This window comes from Glycine max, chromosome 1 (genome assembly GCF_000004515.6).
Source record: "Glycine max cultivar Williams 82 chromosome 1, Glycine_max_v4.0, whole genome shotgun sequence".
NCBI lineage: Eukaryota > Viridiplantae > Streptophyta > Magnoliopsida > Fabales > Fabaceae > Glycine > Glycine max.
In genome coordinates this window covers 57,441,622-57,458,402 of record NC_016088.4, presented here as the reverse complement: position 1 = coordinate 57,458,402, position 16,781 = coordinate 57,441,622, and the positions used below count along the sequence as shown (strand labels likewise).

The window sequence follows — 16,781 nt, the reverse complement described above, 5'->3', positions numbered from 1 at the left end:
CAAAAGAGTTCTCTCTATATACATTTCCACATATAAAATAATTAAGATAAGATCTGGTTGGTGGAGAATCAACAAATCCTAAATACAACAAGTTGTCACATGAAGACAAAGTGTTGTATCCACAACAAAATATTAAAAGCTTCAAAATATACTACATGGCCAAATGTGACCAATAATGCTATAATTAAATATTCTGGGTTAGTGAATAATAGGAGGGAAAAAAAAGACGAAAGAAATATAGATACGATCAAAGTAATTGATAGAAAGAAGCCAAGGTATAATAAGTCATATGTAAACATTGTGCATGATTTTCACACACTAGCTAGAAAAGAAAAAAACAATGTGCATGTATGTAGTATGTGTGACTCTCTCTCTCTCTCTCTCTATATATATATATAACCAGGAGATATTTGGTATGTGCATGAATGTCGTACATGTGCATGTGAGTCTCTAGATATACATACTTAGAGAACCCAATAGTAGATTACTGGAATACACATTTTGCATAATTGAAATGGCTTATTATTTCACAAAAGGCACGACATCCCCCCTTAACATATTTGTCTACAATGATGGCACCATTGAACGTCCCACAACCTACCCAAGAGCCTTGCCCTCACTGGAAGACCCTGCAACAGGTGTCCCATCCAAAGACATCCTCTTCTCAAAGAACCCTTTTTTCTTTGCTCGACTTTACCTTCCAAAGTTAACTCAACCCCACCAAAAAATCCCCATTTTAGTCTACCTAGCTTCATGGTGGTGGCTTTTGCTTTGAATCAGCCTTTTCATCTCACCACTTCAAATATTGCAACATATTTGCTTCCCAAGCTAATGTCTTGATTGTTGCTGTAGAGCACAGGAAAGCTCCTGAGCATTTTCTCCCTACAGCTTATAATTAATGATTGTTGAGCTAGTCTCAAATGGGTTGCTTCTCATGCCACCACAAACCCCACTAACAGTGTACCCGTGGCTCATAAGTCATGGTGATTTCAGCAAAGTTTTTATTGGGGGTGATAGTAGCGGTGGTAACCTTGTCCATAACATCGCCATGCGTGCTGGGGTTGAAGATTTACCCGGTGGTGTAAAAGTTTATGGTGCTTATCTTAACCACCCTTATTTATGGGGTTCAAAGCCAATTGGGTCTGAACGCGTTATAGGATTTGAGGAGTGTAATCAATGTTTGATTTGGAACTTTGCGTACCCTGATGCACCTGGTGGGTTGGATAATCCCATGATCAATCCATTGGCTCTTGGGGCACCCAGTTTGGCTACACTTGGGTGTTCTAAGATGCTTATTACTGTTGCAGTGAAGGATCAATTGAAATTTAGGGATAGGGCAGTGTTTTATTATGAGGCTGTGAAGGATAGTGGGTGGAAAGGAGGAAGAGGAGGATCATGTTTATTTTATATATGATATGGAAACTGAGCAAGCCATATAAGATTCATAAAAATTGTCGTTGATTTTCTTACCCAGTGAAACAAGTAGAACTATACAATTGTCTCCTCAAGATTTGAATTTCTCAGTTTTCTCTGTTTTGATTAAGAATAATAAAATTACTTCTCATTTGTTTGTGTTCCTCAAGTGTCTCTTACTGCAGAAATTAGGTTGTCTGTGTTTGCATCTTTGGTCTAGTTCATAAATTCCTTCATCCATAATGTTGTGAAGAGTATAAATCGTAACAAAAAAATATGCCTTATAATAAGAAAAAAATGCTAATTGTTTTACTTGTTTTTGTTGGTATAATTTGTAGTGGATGAAAATTAAATTATTGATACAATGCATTATATTATAAGTACATTATTATTCTTATCAATATAATGTATTATATTATAATATTAATTTATTTTTAAGTCCCACATTCCTTTGACCTTCTCATTCCATTCATTTGAAAGTATCACATTAAACAAAATAATCTCATATTTCCATTCATCTTCTCCTTTTCCTAGACAACCAAACAATTAGAACTAAGTAAGAAAACATTAATTCCCAAAAAAAAAAAACACGGGCTTAATGCAAAGGATGAGACCTGCGTTTGTCCTTTTTTTTTTCATCATCATCATCATATTATTATTATTATTATTATTATTATTATTATTATTATTATTATTATTATTATTATTATTACACTTTTGAGTCTTTTAGTTTTAATTATGTCAATTAAGTTTTTTAGGTATCACAAATATGCATGTGTGTTTTAGTCTTCCAAATCGATGCTAAAATCACACTCCAATTGTAATACCTTAAATATCTAACTGATACAATTAAAATTAAAAAAAAATTAAAATCGTTTTTGTGATTCATGCAAGATTCAATGACAGTTACAACTCGAAAGAATAAAATTGTATAATTGTGATACTTAAGTATCAAAAGTATAATTAAGTTGATGATAATAAAATATTCCATTTAAAAATACATGCAACAGTATAATTAAGTTGATAATAATAAAATATTTCATTTAAAAATACATGCGACACTGTGTATTTTACATTACCTTCTTGTTGTATGACTCAAAAGGCTATACAAGTAGCTACTCCCGCTATCTTATACAATGTGGGAGAATATTTTATTTTTTTTGACGTGGATGTGAATAATATTAAAACACAAAATGTTACAAAACATTTAAAAGAAGTTTTCAAAGATAAAAAAAATAAAAATATTAAAACTTAAAACCCTACAACACCAAATGTTTTAATTTATAACAAAAGAATCACTTAATTTTGATTTTTCATCACGCCTGGAAATAAAAAAAAAAAAAAAAGAAGGAAGGAGTCATCCTTATTGAATTGAAAAGAATCACGTAATTTTTTTTATAGCACACTTGGTTGATTAGTCAGTTTCATTTGTTTAATTTTTCTTAAATGTGATTTTATTAATATATAAAAAAGTCAAAATGTTAATCAGTATCTTTAGAGCATTAGTTAAAAAATAATAATTGAAATACACAAAATTATGATGTTGATGTTTTTTTTTATACTTTCCTATAAAATAATCTACACATTATTATTTTTTTTTTTACTTTCTCAACCAATGTCCAACAGGCACATGTTAACAAGACCATATAAAAAATATTTACTTTTAAGGATTTTATGAAAAATAAAAAATCCATTTTGTTTTCTTATATGTATAAAACATAATTTTTAGTTTAAAGGTTATTATAATTTTTTTAGAAATTCTTTAAAATAATTTCTCAAAAGTAATCCCAAATTTTATTATTTTTTCAAAATGTGTAGTACTAAACACACTAAAAATTATTAGTAATATGTTTTAAAAAATAAAATTATTTTTTTATAAAAATTAGGAAATTAGAATAAATGCCCTCATATTTTAATGAATTTAATGGTGATGTTGTGACGAGTAAAATAGTTTGATAACTTAAGTGCATAATTTATTTTTTCTATTTTAATTGAGTTTATCTTTATATAAAAAGTTTGAATAATAAAGTTATGTTCATAAACTAAAAAATAAATCATTCTTCTCTAACGCTTAATACTTATTTATTGAGCATTCAATATGTAAACAAATATTCATTAAAAAGTTAGAGAAAATATTAATGATAGTTGACTTACGTGAGTTATGTCAAAAAATTTGACTGGACAGTTATGTCAATTTAAATATTCTAAAACTGATACTACCGTTAAATACTTATTTATTGATCATTCAATATATATAAAAAAACTTGAAACGTTAGAGTAAATATTAATGATAGTTGACTTATTTGAGTTACGTCAATTTAAATATTCTAAATTTGATATTATCGCCAAATACTTATTTATTGAGAAATCAATATGTATAAATAAAATATTCTTTAAAAAGTTAGAGATATTAATGATAGTTTACTTATTTGAGTTACTTCAATTTAAATATTTTTAATATGATATTATAAACTTAAAAACATCAATGTTTTTAATAAATTAATAGTACAAAAAGAAGTATGTGTAACGCACTACTTGTTATACTCAACGTTCCTATTCAAAAAGGCAAAAATATCAAGACACGTCAATAAACACGAGTCGTTCTTAATAAATTTGTTTGAAATAATTATGTCAGTAAATTTACTTTCTAATTTCTTCTTATTTTTCATTTATTTTTATTATATTTTTTTCTTGTCACATAATTATTATCACTCCTTATTATAACGTCTAAATTCAAATTGTGACTTTACACAGAGGAATGGAAAAAATAGTAAAAAATTGAACAATGATACAATATTTGTCTTATATAACACGTTGAAACTATTTAACTATTATGTTTGGAGAAATAATAATTGTAAATGAAATAATTGAGAATTACTCTTCAATTTAACTAATGAATATGTGACTTCCATATATTAAACTGATTTATTAATTTATTATAACGTAATCTGTCTTCCTTTGACAAATAAGACAGCAATCTTTGTTGATTTTCTAAAATTTTACTTAAACCAGATAAATAATCTTTTTGGTGCGGTCTCTCTTACGCTTTAACAAGGAATGATGATGGCTAAAATTGATTTCAAAATAAGGTAAATGGAGTTGATAGTATAGAAAAACGAAAATAAATGTTCTGGCCATAACTTTTGTGTGTCAACCCTTACTGCATCAGGACTAACTTCTCTAAACTGATCTTTGTAGGTCAATTCGTCTAGTTATGCTTCATCACACACTTCGTGTGTCCTTATGGAATGTCCGCAACAATGTCATCTTCAGGGAAGGGGCCTGTGATTTTGGAGTAATTGTTGACAGTATTAAGAGAATTTCTTGGCAATGGCTTTTGTACAAAAGGAGAATTCATTTGGGTATTTCACACTCTTCTTGGTGTCTTAACCCCTTAGGTTGCCTATAATTTTTGGGGTTTCCTGCATCCTATGCAGTGGTTTTGTTTTGGTCTAGTTGCTTACTGTACATGTTGACACCTTTTTGTAATTATCCTTATTAATACAAATATATTTTTCCTTCCACATCAATGCATATCACCTACTAGGTATGGATCTAACCTCATTTTTTGTACTCTCTCGTATGGATATTCATACTAACTTGAACATTGAAGTTTCTCTGACTTTGAACTTTGAAGTTTGACCACCACCGAATCCCTTCTTTCGTTGTGTTCTTCATCACATCAATGCGAACTGCATTGGTCTTATTTATGAATCCTTAAGGTTTTGCTACTGAATTGAAAAAATAAAAATAATAATAGATATAATAAAAAAAGAGAAAAATAAAAATAAAGTAAAAAGAAGATGAAAGAGGAAATAAGTTGAAGTTAACACACTCTTCTTTCGTTTTGTATATATATGTGTGGGGGGGGGGGGGGGACACTATCGTCTAAACATAAAACTGCAGACCCAAGTTTGCATTGTTGAAATGGCTTGGAGCGGTACCAACACCAACACCAACACCAAACACATAGTCTCACAGATTCCTCCCTACATATATGTCTATAATGATGGCTCCATCGAACGTCCCATAGACATCCCAAGAACTCCTCCCTCACTTGAGGACCCTGCAACAGGTGTCGCTTCCAAAGACATTCTCTTCTCAAAGAACCCTTTCCTCTTTGCAAGACTTTTCCTTCCAAAACTAACAACTCCACCACCCAACCAAAAAATCCCCATTTTGGTCTACTCCCATGGCGGTGCCTTCTGCTTTGAATCAGCATTTGCAGCGCACCACACCAAATACTGCAACCTAATAGCTTCCCAGGCAAATGTTATCATTGTTTCCGTAGAGCATAGGAAAGCTCCTGAGCATTTTCTCCCTGCAGCTTATAATGATTCTTGGGCTGCTCTCAAATGGGTTGCATCCCATTCCCATGCCACCAACAGCAACAGCGACACGTGGCTCATCAATCATGGTGATTTCAGCAAAATATTTATCGGGGGTGATAGCAGCGGTGCCAATATTGTTCATAACCTGGCCATGCGTGCTGGGGTTGAAGCTTTGCCCGGCGGTGTAAAAGTTTACGGTGCTTATCTTAACCACCCTTACTTCTGGGGTTCAAAGCCAATTGGGTCTGAAGCTGTTATAGGATTTGAAGAGACCCCTCAGTCATTGATTTGGAACTTTGCGTACCCTGATGCACCTGGTGGCTTAGATAACCCCATGATCAATCCATTGGCTCCTGGGGCACCCAGCTTGGCTCAACTTGGCTGTTCTAAGATGCTTCTTACTGTTGCCGGTAAGGATCACCTACTCTTCAGGGACAGAACTCTGTTGTACTATAAGGCTGTCAAGGAGAGTGGCTGGAAAGGCCAAGTGGAACTCTTTGAAGAGGAACAAGAGGATCATGTTTATCACATGTTTAATATGGAAACTCACCAAGCCAAAAGATTGATAACAATCGTCGCTAATTTTCTTCGCCAGTGAAACCAATTAGGATCTGCTCGTTTCACCTTATAACAAGGGCATTCTTAATTAAATAAATTTCCTAGAATAATGTGTCCGGTCCCTTGTTCCAAGATCTCTGTTTAATGAAATCCTTTATCCATAATATCACATCTCAATTTGATTTGCGCATGCATTGTTCACTCTGATTTCTCCTCCTAAGTAATCATTTGCGCTTAATACTACGTGAATGAACTAATGGAACTGATTTTTTTTTTAGATTTGCGCATATATTTAGATCTGAATACCCTCACTCAATCTGTACTTCAAGTCTTGCCCAGTTATGTTAAACTTGAATCAAGTGATGTAGGCCAAGCTCTTTGGGTTGGGGGATTAGCAATTAAGAGAGGATTCCACAATCGCGCTTGCCTTAATCGGGGATGGTTGTGAAATCACCCATCCCTGCCACAATCTAGTCCAGGAGATCAATAAGCTCACGGAATTCAGGGCCTTGATAAAGTTCACTCACGTGCTTAGAGAGCAACCAACACGGCTCATTCTGGTGTATCTTTTTCAGAGGTTTTTAATCTTTGGTTTCGTCGCTCCTTTTGCCCAACAAAAAAAAAGGATTAAATTATTCTATGGATCATTGACGCCTCATGAAAATAAAGCAAACAGAGTTCCTGAATTTAAAACTTCCAACTTATTTATACGAATGTTTCGAAGAATCATGGTTCTCACATGTGAATAATAAAATACGTTACTTTTTTATATTTTTAAAGAAAATTATTTTCTATAAAAGTATAGCCCAACAAAAAAGCAGCTTGATCTTTTTTATGTCTTCAAAAATAACCATCAAAGCCTTTTTATCACTAGGCCTTCCATCTGTCCGTGTAAAACCTAACAGAAATTCTGATACATCCAGTGAAAAGGCTTTAAGATTTCATTATATAATATGAAGACAACTATCTAATTGTCATATATACATTAGATGCTTGGGCAACCTATACTACTCATAAACTCAACATTAGATGCTTGAGAAAGAGAAAGTCTCAACCATCACAATATTTGCACGAGTAAAAAACAATGTTCGTGAAGGTCATATTTGCTATATCTAAGACAATGACGTTACAGCTAGAAGGGACTTACACTGCATCAGAAATGAACGTACATGACGTGATGTTAGATATTTTTTTTAAGCCATGCTGTACTTGATCCAGGAGACTTCCTTCGCAGGTTCAACAAAAAGAACATCAACCACATTATGTACATTGCAACGGGTTAGATGTCAATAGTAGAACAGCACATTACGGCTGGATATTGGAATTGGCCTTTGTAATGGCTTTAACAAAGTAATTCTGGATCTCGGGTATTATATGCTGAATCAGTTGAGAGTGTCTGCAAATAGTAGTTGGTGCACACAAAAATTAGAAAGATTAGGAAGACATAGAACCAATGAAAAATACATTCATCATAATTGTTATTTATTTGTCCAGTCAACTTAATTATTCAATTCATTCATCATATAACAGTTTAAGATCCCTGTCTATCATATTAATCAAAAGCAAACAAAACTAAGAATATGACAAATTATTATGCAGCCAAAATTATAAAAAAAGAAAAAGAAAGTAAAAGATAGGGAATATATTGAACACAAATCACAGAAAAATAAATACACAGCTTTCCATATTTTGATAACCATATACAAAAAGTCAATTATTTCTCATCTGAATACTAATAAAATAACATGATAACATGCTTTCTGGTTGCCATTTAGCCATTAAATGTAACAGCTTTGCACTAAAATTGAAAGCTTCATGGAATCAAGTGAAGAACTAATTAATTACTGGATATGGTAGGCCGTATAGTTTTGATTTAGTCCTGTAAAATAATGACATTGTTTAAGTACTAAGTAGATCCCAAAACTTTCAAATTTCAATATCTGAATGCCTTTTAGCTTGACATATGCTTTGCCGTAAAATAAAAGACAAATTAGTATTAAAAGTAGGTGCAACTGAACTGACCTAAAACCTCCAGCTTACACAAGATGATTCAGATATTTATTCCATTTAGATTGTTTATTTATTTCAGACACCTTTTAAGCATTGCAAAGAAGGAATATATATATATATATATATATATATATATATATATATATATATATATATCCCCGCAAAAGAAGCAAACACAGGATTGAGGGATCAGATAGATACCCTGGCTTTCCACCCAATTTATCATAGTGCTCCAATATAAAAAGGATGCATGTGTGCCTCAATGATATAGCGTTAAAGGCCTCTGAAAGTTCATACATACTTGACACATTCTCCAGTGATATATCCTGGGACAAAAAACATCAAATCAGAGCACATGAATTCACTTTCCAGTCTAATTGTAGTGCAGGAGGACAAGTGTGGGTACCAAAATTCTCATAGCTGACCTGTGCAATTGTGTACTCGCATAGTCTTTTAAGTCCTTCTAAAAGATATTGATCAGCTGCTCGGAGGAGATCTTGGGCAATATCAAGAGTGATATCTACTGATCCAGTGTATATAAATCTGGAGAAAGATTTAAGTTGTCCACAAATTATTACAAGCTTTCACAGCACAACTTTCATAAAGCACATGAATGCAGAATTTATTTGACCTCATCATCAGCTCAAAAACCTCCCATCTAATGTTTGGAATCTCTATGTCCCGTGCCTCCTTCTCCTGTCATACAATAAATAACTTGCATATCAGACATCAAATATATTATAGTGCAAAATATGAAATAAATTTTTTTATTCCTATTGTTGAAAGGAAAAGAAAACAACAGAAATAAGTGAATCTGTGTGTCAGTTACACAGCGGAGAGTGTTATTATATAATATGGTTAAGAAAAGAGAGATTAATTACGGATATCCTAATTAACTAATTACCATAATTGTGTAGATCATATAATATGCCCATGACAAAAGGCACAAGATACCATAACTAATATGCAACAATATCTAACAGCTATATTCAAATTCACCCATCAATTTTACGGCCAAGTCTCCAATAAAAGCTTTCCAAGGTAGACAAACAATAAAACCAAAATAATAGAAGATAAATGATGTTTCTCATGAAATCAAGGGAGTCAATAACAGTTTTCTTTTCCCGACTGATAGTCAATGAACAATAACAAGAAAAGGTGGGTGAGAGGAGACATATGATACCACTAGAGAAGATCAATATATACTCACCCTATAACCACCATCAAACATTGCACGAAATGCATCTGAAGATGCAAGCAGGCAGATTCTGTGAGCATAAAATCGTTTGCCTGCAGCAAAGTATGAAAATACCAGGTTATCTACAAATGTCAACTAAAACTACAACACTGCATTTTAGGTAAATTATTTTCCAAGCAACAGTTTTAACAAAACAATGTGAATGAAAAAGCATCAACCTTCAACCAAAAATGTAACGTCAGACAAGGTAGCATTGTTTACATACTGCTCTCCCAAATACACCTGCAAGAAGAAAAGTCTAGGATTACAGATTTTAAAACTTGCAAAAATTACTTATGGATCCATAACTATTTAGAATTTTAGATAAGACAGAAAGTGAGCAGCGCATCAGGCTTCTTATGAATATGCAAGTGGCAGAAATAATATTTGAAGACATAGGCCATGTTAACTACAGATTATTGGATCTGCAGGTGTAGATGCTAATTAATTAGAGTATGTATTCATAACTAGACACCATCCCCATTATTCAAATCAATATTAATCATCAATTTTAAAGAGATATCACATGTCAAACAAAAATGCAAATCAGAAAAAAGAAAGCCAGTGTTGTTAATCATTGACTGCTATACACTGATATGCTCAAAGGATCGTGATAGTGCATGTTGGGTTTGTGGGTCTGGTTCAACCTAGTGTACCCATGTCCGGTGGCTTAAATAGGGAAGATCCCATGTCTGATGCACGTGTTACGATAACAGCTTAAGTTTTTGGCATAGTAGGAAGCACTCTTAGGCATATGATTTGGTATCAGAACTGATACATATGCAAATTTCGGGTTTGATATGTTTCCAATTATCTCAAGGTTCAAAGACAAACCTCCTCCTCTAAGAGAAAACTATATGCCCAAAGGGCCATGATAGTACATGTTGGCTCTGCGGGTTGGTTCAACCCGATGACCCAATGGCTTAAATAGGGAAGGACAGTGTCTAAGCAGAGTGTTTTATCTTAAAGTGTTGCATCTAAGCTAACAGCTTAAGGTTTTGGCAGAGTGGTAGGTGCCCCTGCCTCCTTGGTCATATCAGGTAGGATTTTAAAAAATAATCAGCCTCACTGTTGACACCTGCCATATTAAGCATGAGGGTGCGCACACAGAGATCTTATCAATATAAAAAGGAAGAGGAAACAAATTTTCATATTATCATGAAAAGGACCGGAAAAGAAACTTAACCTAGAAAACATCAATATACAAGCATAGTGATCATACAAAAATATTGGGGGAAAAACAATCAAACTCTTAGCAAAGATGCTATGAAGAATGAGGACAAGCCAAGCTTCATATAAGCCTACCTGGGGTGTTGGAGATGGGGGTGCGGCATCTACAGGAGACAGAGTCATAGCTTTATTGGCCAACTTGCATAAAGCCACAGCTCCATCAAGTTGTTGCTTGGGGTTATAAGAGCCAAGAAGTCCCATAAGCAACTCCAAACCTGCATGGACAGATGCTTAGATTCAAATAGAAAAGAAAAAACAATAAATCACCAAGAAAAAGGATTTTAAAATCAAAAAACAACATACACCAAACTTAATCAGGACATTTGATTAAGATGCATACCGTTATAATCAATAAATATTTTTCTTTGATCATCTGCAGAGCAAAGGTGAGCAAGAGTTAAAGCAACTCGCCTTTGAAAAGCCTTTTCTGAAACTCGCATGAGATATAACAAATGGTTCAGAACCTACAAAATGAAAATTAATAGGTTACAAATTAAAACGAGATATAGAACTAAAAAATTGTGGGATAAGGCTAGGTGGTTGGTGTTCTAGTAGAACTTATAATTGATACAGAAGTAGAATCCTTGTCATTTCCATGTTAATTTCAGTAAAATGCATCAAGTAACAAGTTAATGTGACATGGTGCTTACTCGGCCATGAATCTTCTCTTCTAATCTTTTCAATGTCTTTGCAACACAATCTTTAGTTGCCTGCAATGGAAACCAATTCCATATAGATCAGTGTGTGCTTAAGAAGAGAGAACTTTTATGCAATTATCTGAAGCATCGAATCCCCATTCATATAGGCAACAAAGGGAAAATGAAAAAAACCCTGAAAACAGAGATACTGCATAGGTAACAAAAAGGCTAACTTACTTGAACAATAAACTCTCCATCCTGCAGTCTCTGAATTCCACCTACCCTAATAAAATCGGACACATTATCCTATGGGACAGTGAAAAAATAAAAATGTAACAGTTAATTGACTTGGGCTTGAAGTAATGAGTTTTTCCATGGTCAAGACAAGATCTTTTATTAGAATTCAAGGTTTGTTTTACCTCATTATCTGCAAGGCCATAAAGAGCAAATGCAGCATTATGTTGCAAAGAGCCATTTTTGGAGTCAAGAAGCTTCAGTAATGGCATCAAACCACCATTGTGCACAATACCAGCTTGGTTATGTGTGTCCTGAAATTTAAAATTAAATATTTTCAGGCCAAAGGAAAGCTGGAAAAGGTTGTGGTGTTAACAGGAAGCAATGATTCAACATACACATGGAAATAGTGCATAACACTTGCATTTATAAAGCTGTAATATAAATTAGTAAGATGGCTTTTGTACCGAGGTAAGACATTACATATAATACTCAACACAGAACGAAGTGTGTAGAATATATATGTTACAAATTGAAAACTATAAAGAGGAAATAACATTAAATCATTTCCATGAATATAAAAATGACTAAACCTTCTCAACTTACACATGTGAACTCCGACATGGAAAAGACAAGGGAAAACAAATAACCTGGGCTAATCTCCCCAATGCAAAGGCAGACATTTCTTTTAGCTGAACATCAGAGGACTGAAGCATCTCTATCAGAGGTCGGACAGCACCTCTCTGAACAATGTGAACCTACAAAAATAAAACAAAACAAGGTAAGAATTAAAAACAGAGATATAATACATGAAGCGTTGATGAGTTAGAAACCATCGTCCTATTGCTCCAAAATCCAAACTAAAAATCCTTGTGTATTATTGTTCATTCCACTACTTTACACCATCCAGTAAGAGGTTTTAGGGTTTTCCTTTGCTACCTTTCTCTCCCTCACCTTTCCGTACAGAGATAGAACACTAAACTTCATGCTTACCTTGCAGTCTGAATCAGTTGCTGCAAACTGTCCAAGTAACAATGCTGCTTCCCTCTGGCTTTCAGAGCAACAGGAGCTGTTGCATAAAACAGCATTAGAATAGGTTAACAGAAAGATATCATTTTCAGCAATATATATATTATTGAAGATTATTGCCATTAAAAGGCAACTTTGGGTTATATCAATACAAATTGAGATTAGGGTTGAGACTTGGGAGAAGGGAGGAAAGGAAAGGAGCAGAGTAGTTTTCCAGAATGTGAAGTGAAAATACACCTAAGTAGTCCAATAACAGGTTGCAAGGCTCCAGCAAGAAGAACTTCTTTCTTTATATCAGGGGAAGAGTGGACCAGATTTCCAATGACACCAACCTGTAATTCAAAAAATTCATCCCATGTGCCCAGTAAGAGAAGTGTAAAGACCAAACTCAGCACATGAAAAATTTAACATTTAAAATTAAGGTTGCACTAACAATACCGCTTCATAATGAATAGCAGCATCTTCTGAGCGAAGCATTAGAATAAGAGTTGGAAGGGCATTGCATTCAACAATCTACAAGTGATGATGTCATATGACTTACTCATATCATATGGAAGTCAAATTAAATTCCCAACTTTCACTGAAGACCACTAACCTGATTTTTATTTTCATCATTTTTAAAAGCAAGGGTTCGCAATGCACCAGCAGCTGCTCTTTGCACCTTTGTATCCGCAAATTCAAGCAAATGAACAAGCGGTGGAATCCCGCCTTCCTTCCTACACATTAACTCCAGATAATCATTAGAACAAAACTATTCCAAATTAAGTTTCAATAGCACGGTAGTCCTCAATCAAAGAAACAAACCTGACACGAGTTTTAATGCTGCTGTTCTCATGAGCAAGATTAGTGATGGCATCTGCAGCCCTACGAATGAGACTATTAATGGCACGAGATGTTAAGCCATTCTTATGCCTCTTCAAAAGATCAACAAGATGTTTTAAGGCACCACTGTCAACAATGAGTTGTTGATGCTCTGGCTGCACAAAGCATTTTCATACCACCACAATATTAGACCATCAGGCATTAACTTCAAAGCTTCCTTCTACTATCTAATAGTCGGAAGAAAGGAGAAAAGTAAAATTACCTTGACAGCGAGAAGTCCAAGCGCGAAAGCACTCCCTTTCTCGACCTCGTGCTCGAACGGCATTGGCCTCGGCAAACGGTCGCTTTCAGCCAGAGGAGGCGCTTGGAGATGCTTAACCAACGCCGGAATGGCGCCTCCTTCAACAATCACGTTCACGACTTCCTCTGCAAACAAAAACAACCACCGAATGAAACGCGCGCGCAGCAACGGACGGAGGGAAACAGCGGAGGAGGAATAGATTTATTACCGTTTTTGGCGAGATCGGCGAGGGCGTGCGTGGCGCGCTTGGCGGCGGCACGATCGTGTTCGTTCCAGGAGAAATTGGAATCGAGGAGGGAAACCTGTTCCTTAACGTCAGAGAGGAGGGCGTCGCGAGCGTCACCGGTGGGAGGAGCGGAGATCTGTGGGTCGTCATCGAACTCCTCCTCTAGCTTCCTCTTCAGCCCTTTCCTCACCGGGAGGCACTGATCTGGACGCCTCTGAAGCTCCATGGAATGGATGAGAGAAGAACGAGAAGAGGAAGAAGAAGAAGAAGAAGAAGAAGAAGAAGAAGAAGAAGAAGCTGAGTCCCTCGACGCAACGCAACCCAAAACTGTTCACAAATGGAACTCGGGATTTGAACACGAGATGGAAGGGTATTTCGGAAATTACCTCCATTTCCTTTTGACTCAGAGCCATGGGTTTTCGACTCTCTTTCTTTTTTATTATTATTTTATTACTTATCGGTAAGAATTATTTTTCCATTTTAGAAATGATTCATCTATCAAATTATCATTTTCAATTGCTTAATAGGATTTTGAGATATTTAATGAGTTTTGATCTGTTAATTATGATAGAATTAATTTTCAGTTTGGGATATTGTTATATTTTCAGCTTTGTTCCCTTCTCTTAAAGATGTGTGTTTGCAATAATCCAAATTCGAATGTAGTTCTTTTTTGACAGAAATGGAATTCATATCCTCTTTATATCTGAGTAACATCTTTTTTTTTTACAGGGAAAAAAATAGATGTGATAAAAATAATAAAAATAGGATGAAAGCAAGATAAAAAAAAAAAAAAAAAAGTAAATAGGTATAATAATTAGCAAGTGTTGTTGCTGTGCGCATGCTAGGTTAGTGTGGGTTAAGAAAGCAGGTCCAGTGATAAAGTTTGGTGGGCCTGCTTGGCTTCAGATCCTGCACGTTCGCTTATGATTAAATTTGAATATATTAGACTTTTGAGCATCGCATTCGTAATGTAATAATGTTATGTTCTATTTCTACCATGTTCTTATTGTATCATCGTGCTAGCAATTACGGGCTTTTCTTTTTCTAACTACCTTTGGTTTAAAAATTAAGAGTATGGTATTATTGGTACGAGAAAGAGATCTGATTTGGGATGAAAAGAAATGAAAATTCATTGGTTGTTCAATTTGGAATTTGGATTATCGAATTTGACGAATTAATTTCTTTGTTTTAAAGGTAGAAAAATATTTTTTATACTTTTCAATATAAATATACTGCTACTATTTTAGTAATGTAGATAAGTGGTAGTTTAAATGAATTTAAAGCACCTGCAGAAGTCAAAGGGCGAACAGAGAACTCGAGATATGGAGCATTTTTTGCCAGAGGGGATTGTGCCAACCTCCAATACGAGTCCATTGCAATTTGCAAATCGACTCTTAGCAATTTTAAGAGGACTGTATTTTAATTCGTACTGATTAATTTTGGCAATTGATATATCCACTTCCTATATATACTAATATACTCCTCTTTCTCAATTTTTTCCTCAAACTCCGGTCTCTTTATCGCCTTATTTAATTATTTTCCAAAAACTGTACACTCCCTCCCCCTTCCATATAACTCTTTCTCTCCAATTTAATTAATTATTTTCAGCAAACAACAATGTGACTATTTCTTCCTTATATGATTGTTTAGTCCTCCGATTTCTCATTATGTTTTCGGTAAGGAATTCATCTATGACAAGGTAAACGAAACTAGACTAATATGATGGGGATCATATACAAAATAAAAAAATCTTCTATATTGTTGGCCTTTAAGATACCCTTCATCTTAGCTCATCATGTAATACCTACACCCTTCCCATCTTCAACCGACATACCTTGAAATGCATGTGAATCAATTATTTATATTTGATAAGATAGACATCTCTTTTAAGAGTTATGCCGCATCATCCATGAATAACAAACACCTGTTGCCTTGTTCGAGAGTAAAAACCATGATGTAGGAATAATTAAATCACTTAAATATATTTTTCATATAAAAGATACAGGTTATTACTTTTTATGTTTTACTTTAATATATGTGATTAGTCCCATCATGTGAAACAATAACATAACAAATAAAATATTATATCATCAACGCCTAATTATAACTCGTCATAAAAAATTTCACATTATTTTTTATTATTCAAATTATTTAAAAATTTAATTTTTATTTTTTATTAACTGATAAAAAAATGTGACAAACCCTCTGCTCCTCTCTCCTTCCTTCTCCCTCTTCCCCTTCTCTCTCACCCAAACACCCTCTTCTCTCGCCAAATTAATGGGCTCCATCGCGGGGCCCAACCTCCGCGGCCTCCTCCTACTCTCCTTGGGTTGGGAACGAGAATGAGTGACGGCTTTTAAAAGGGGTTGGGGTTGAGGATCCTGGAGTGTCGTCCAATGTGGTGGTGTGCAGCGGCACTCAGAGGCCGTGTGGGATTTAGTTTTGTGCTACCACGTCCTTCTGTTGTTGAAAGAGTTACACGGAGGGGAGGCATATATATTTTGGAAAATAATTAAATTGGGAAAGAAAGAGATGGAAAAATGTATTTTAAGGATAATTTGGGAAAATTTTGAGAAGAGTGTATTAATATATAAAGAGAGTGGATATAATATTTGCTTTGATTTTTTTGTTCAAAATTCGAATCTGCCAAATCATTGAATCATAGACTAATATTATAAAAGGGTTGTTGATTCCTTCATCCCAGTATTACTTCTTGCACTTCTTATTGTCTATTGTATTATGGAAAGTCGAT

At 34.3% G+C, this 16,781-nt stretch overlaps 2 protein-coding genes and 1 pseudogene across 2 annotated transcripts; 2 read left to right on the top strand and 1 right to left on the bottom strand.

The window, feature by feature from the left end:
* Window positions 1-281: 281 nt before the first annotated feature.
* Window positions 282-1,573, top strand: LOC100812991 (2-hydroxyisoflavanone dehydratase-like; annotated as a pseudogene).
* Window positions 1,574-5,239: 3,666 nt separating this feature from the next.
* Window positions 5,240-7,020, top strand: LOC100814777 (2-hydroxyisoflavanone dehydratase). Its single transcript, XM_003516713.5, has one exon. It carries the CDS (start codon window positions 5,341-5,343, stop codon window positions 6,340-6,342), a length of 1,002 nt encoding a protein of 333 aa, XP_003516761.2. The 5' UTR covers window positions 5,240-5,340; the 3' UTR covers window positions 6,343-7,020.
* Window positions 7,021-7,220: 200 nt separating this feature from the next.
* LOC100812456 (ARM REPEAT PROTEIN INTERACTING WITH ABF2) lies at window positions 7,221-14,396 on the bottom strand. Its single transcript, XM_006573825.4, has 19 exons — window positions 14,012-14,396; window positions 13,765-13,928; window positions 13,485-13,657; window positions 13,276-13,396; window positions 13,119-13,193; window positions 12,918-13,012; window positions 12,645-12,720; window positions 12,302-12,409; window positions 11,837-11,965; window positions 11,655-11,723; window positions 11,430-11,489; window positions 11,120-11,243; window positions 10,855-10,994; window positions 9,729-9,792; window positions 9,523-9,602; window positions 8,944-9,008; window positions 8,738-8,855; window positions 8,514-8,638; window positions 7,221-7,698 (listed from the first exon to the last, which is right to left on the bottom strand). Exons 1-19 carry the CDS (start codon window positions 14,253-14,255, stop codon window positions 7,608-7,610), a joined length of 2,121 nt encoding a protein of 706 aa, XP_006573888.1. The 5' UTR covers window positions 14,256-14,396; the 3' UTR covers window positions 7,221-7,607.
* Window positions 14,397-16,781: the final 2,385 nt, after the last annotated feature.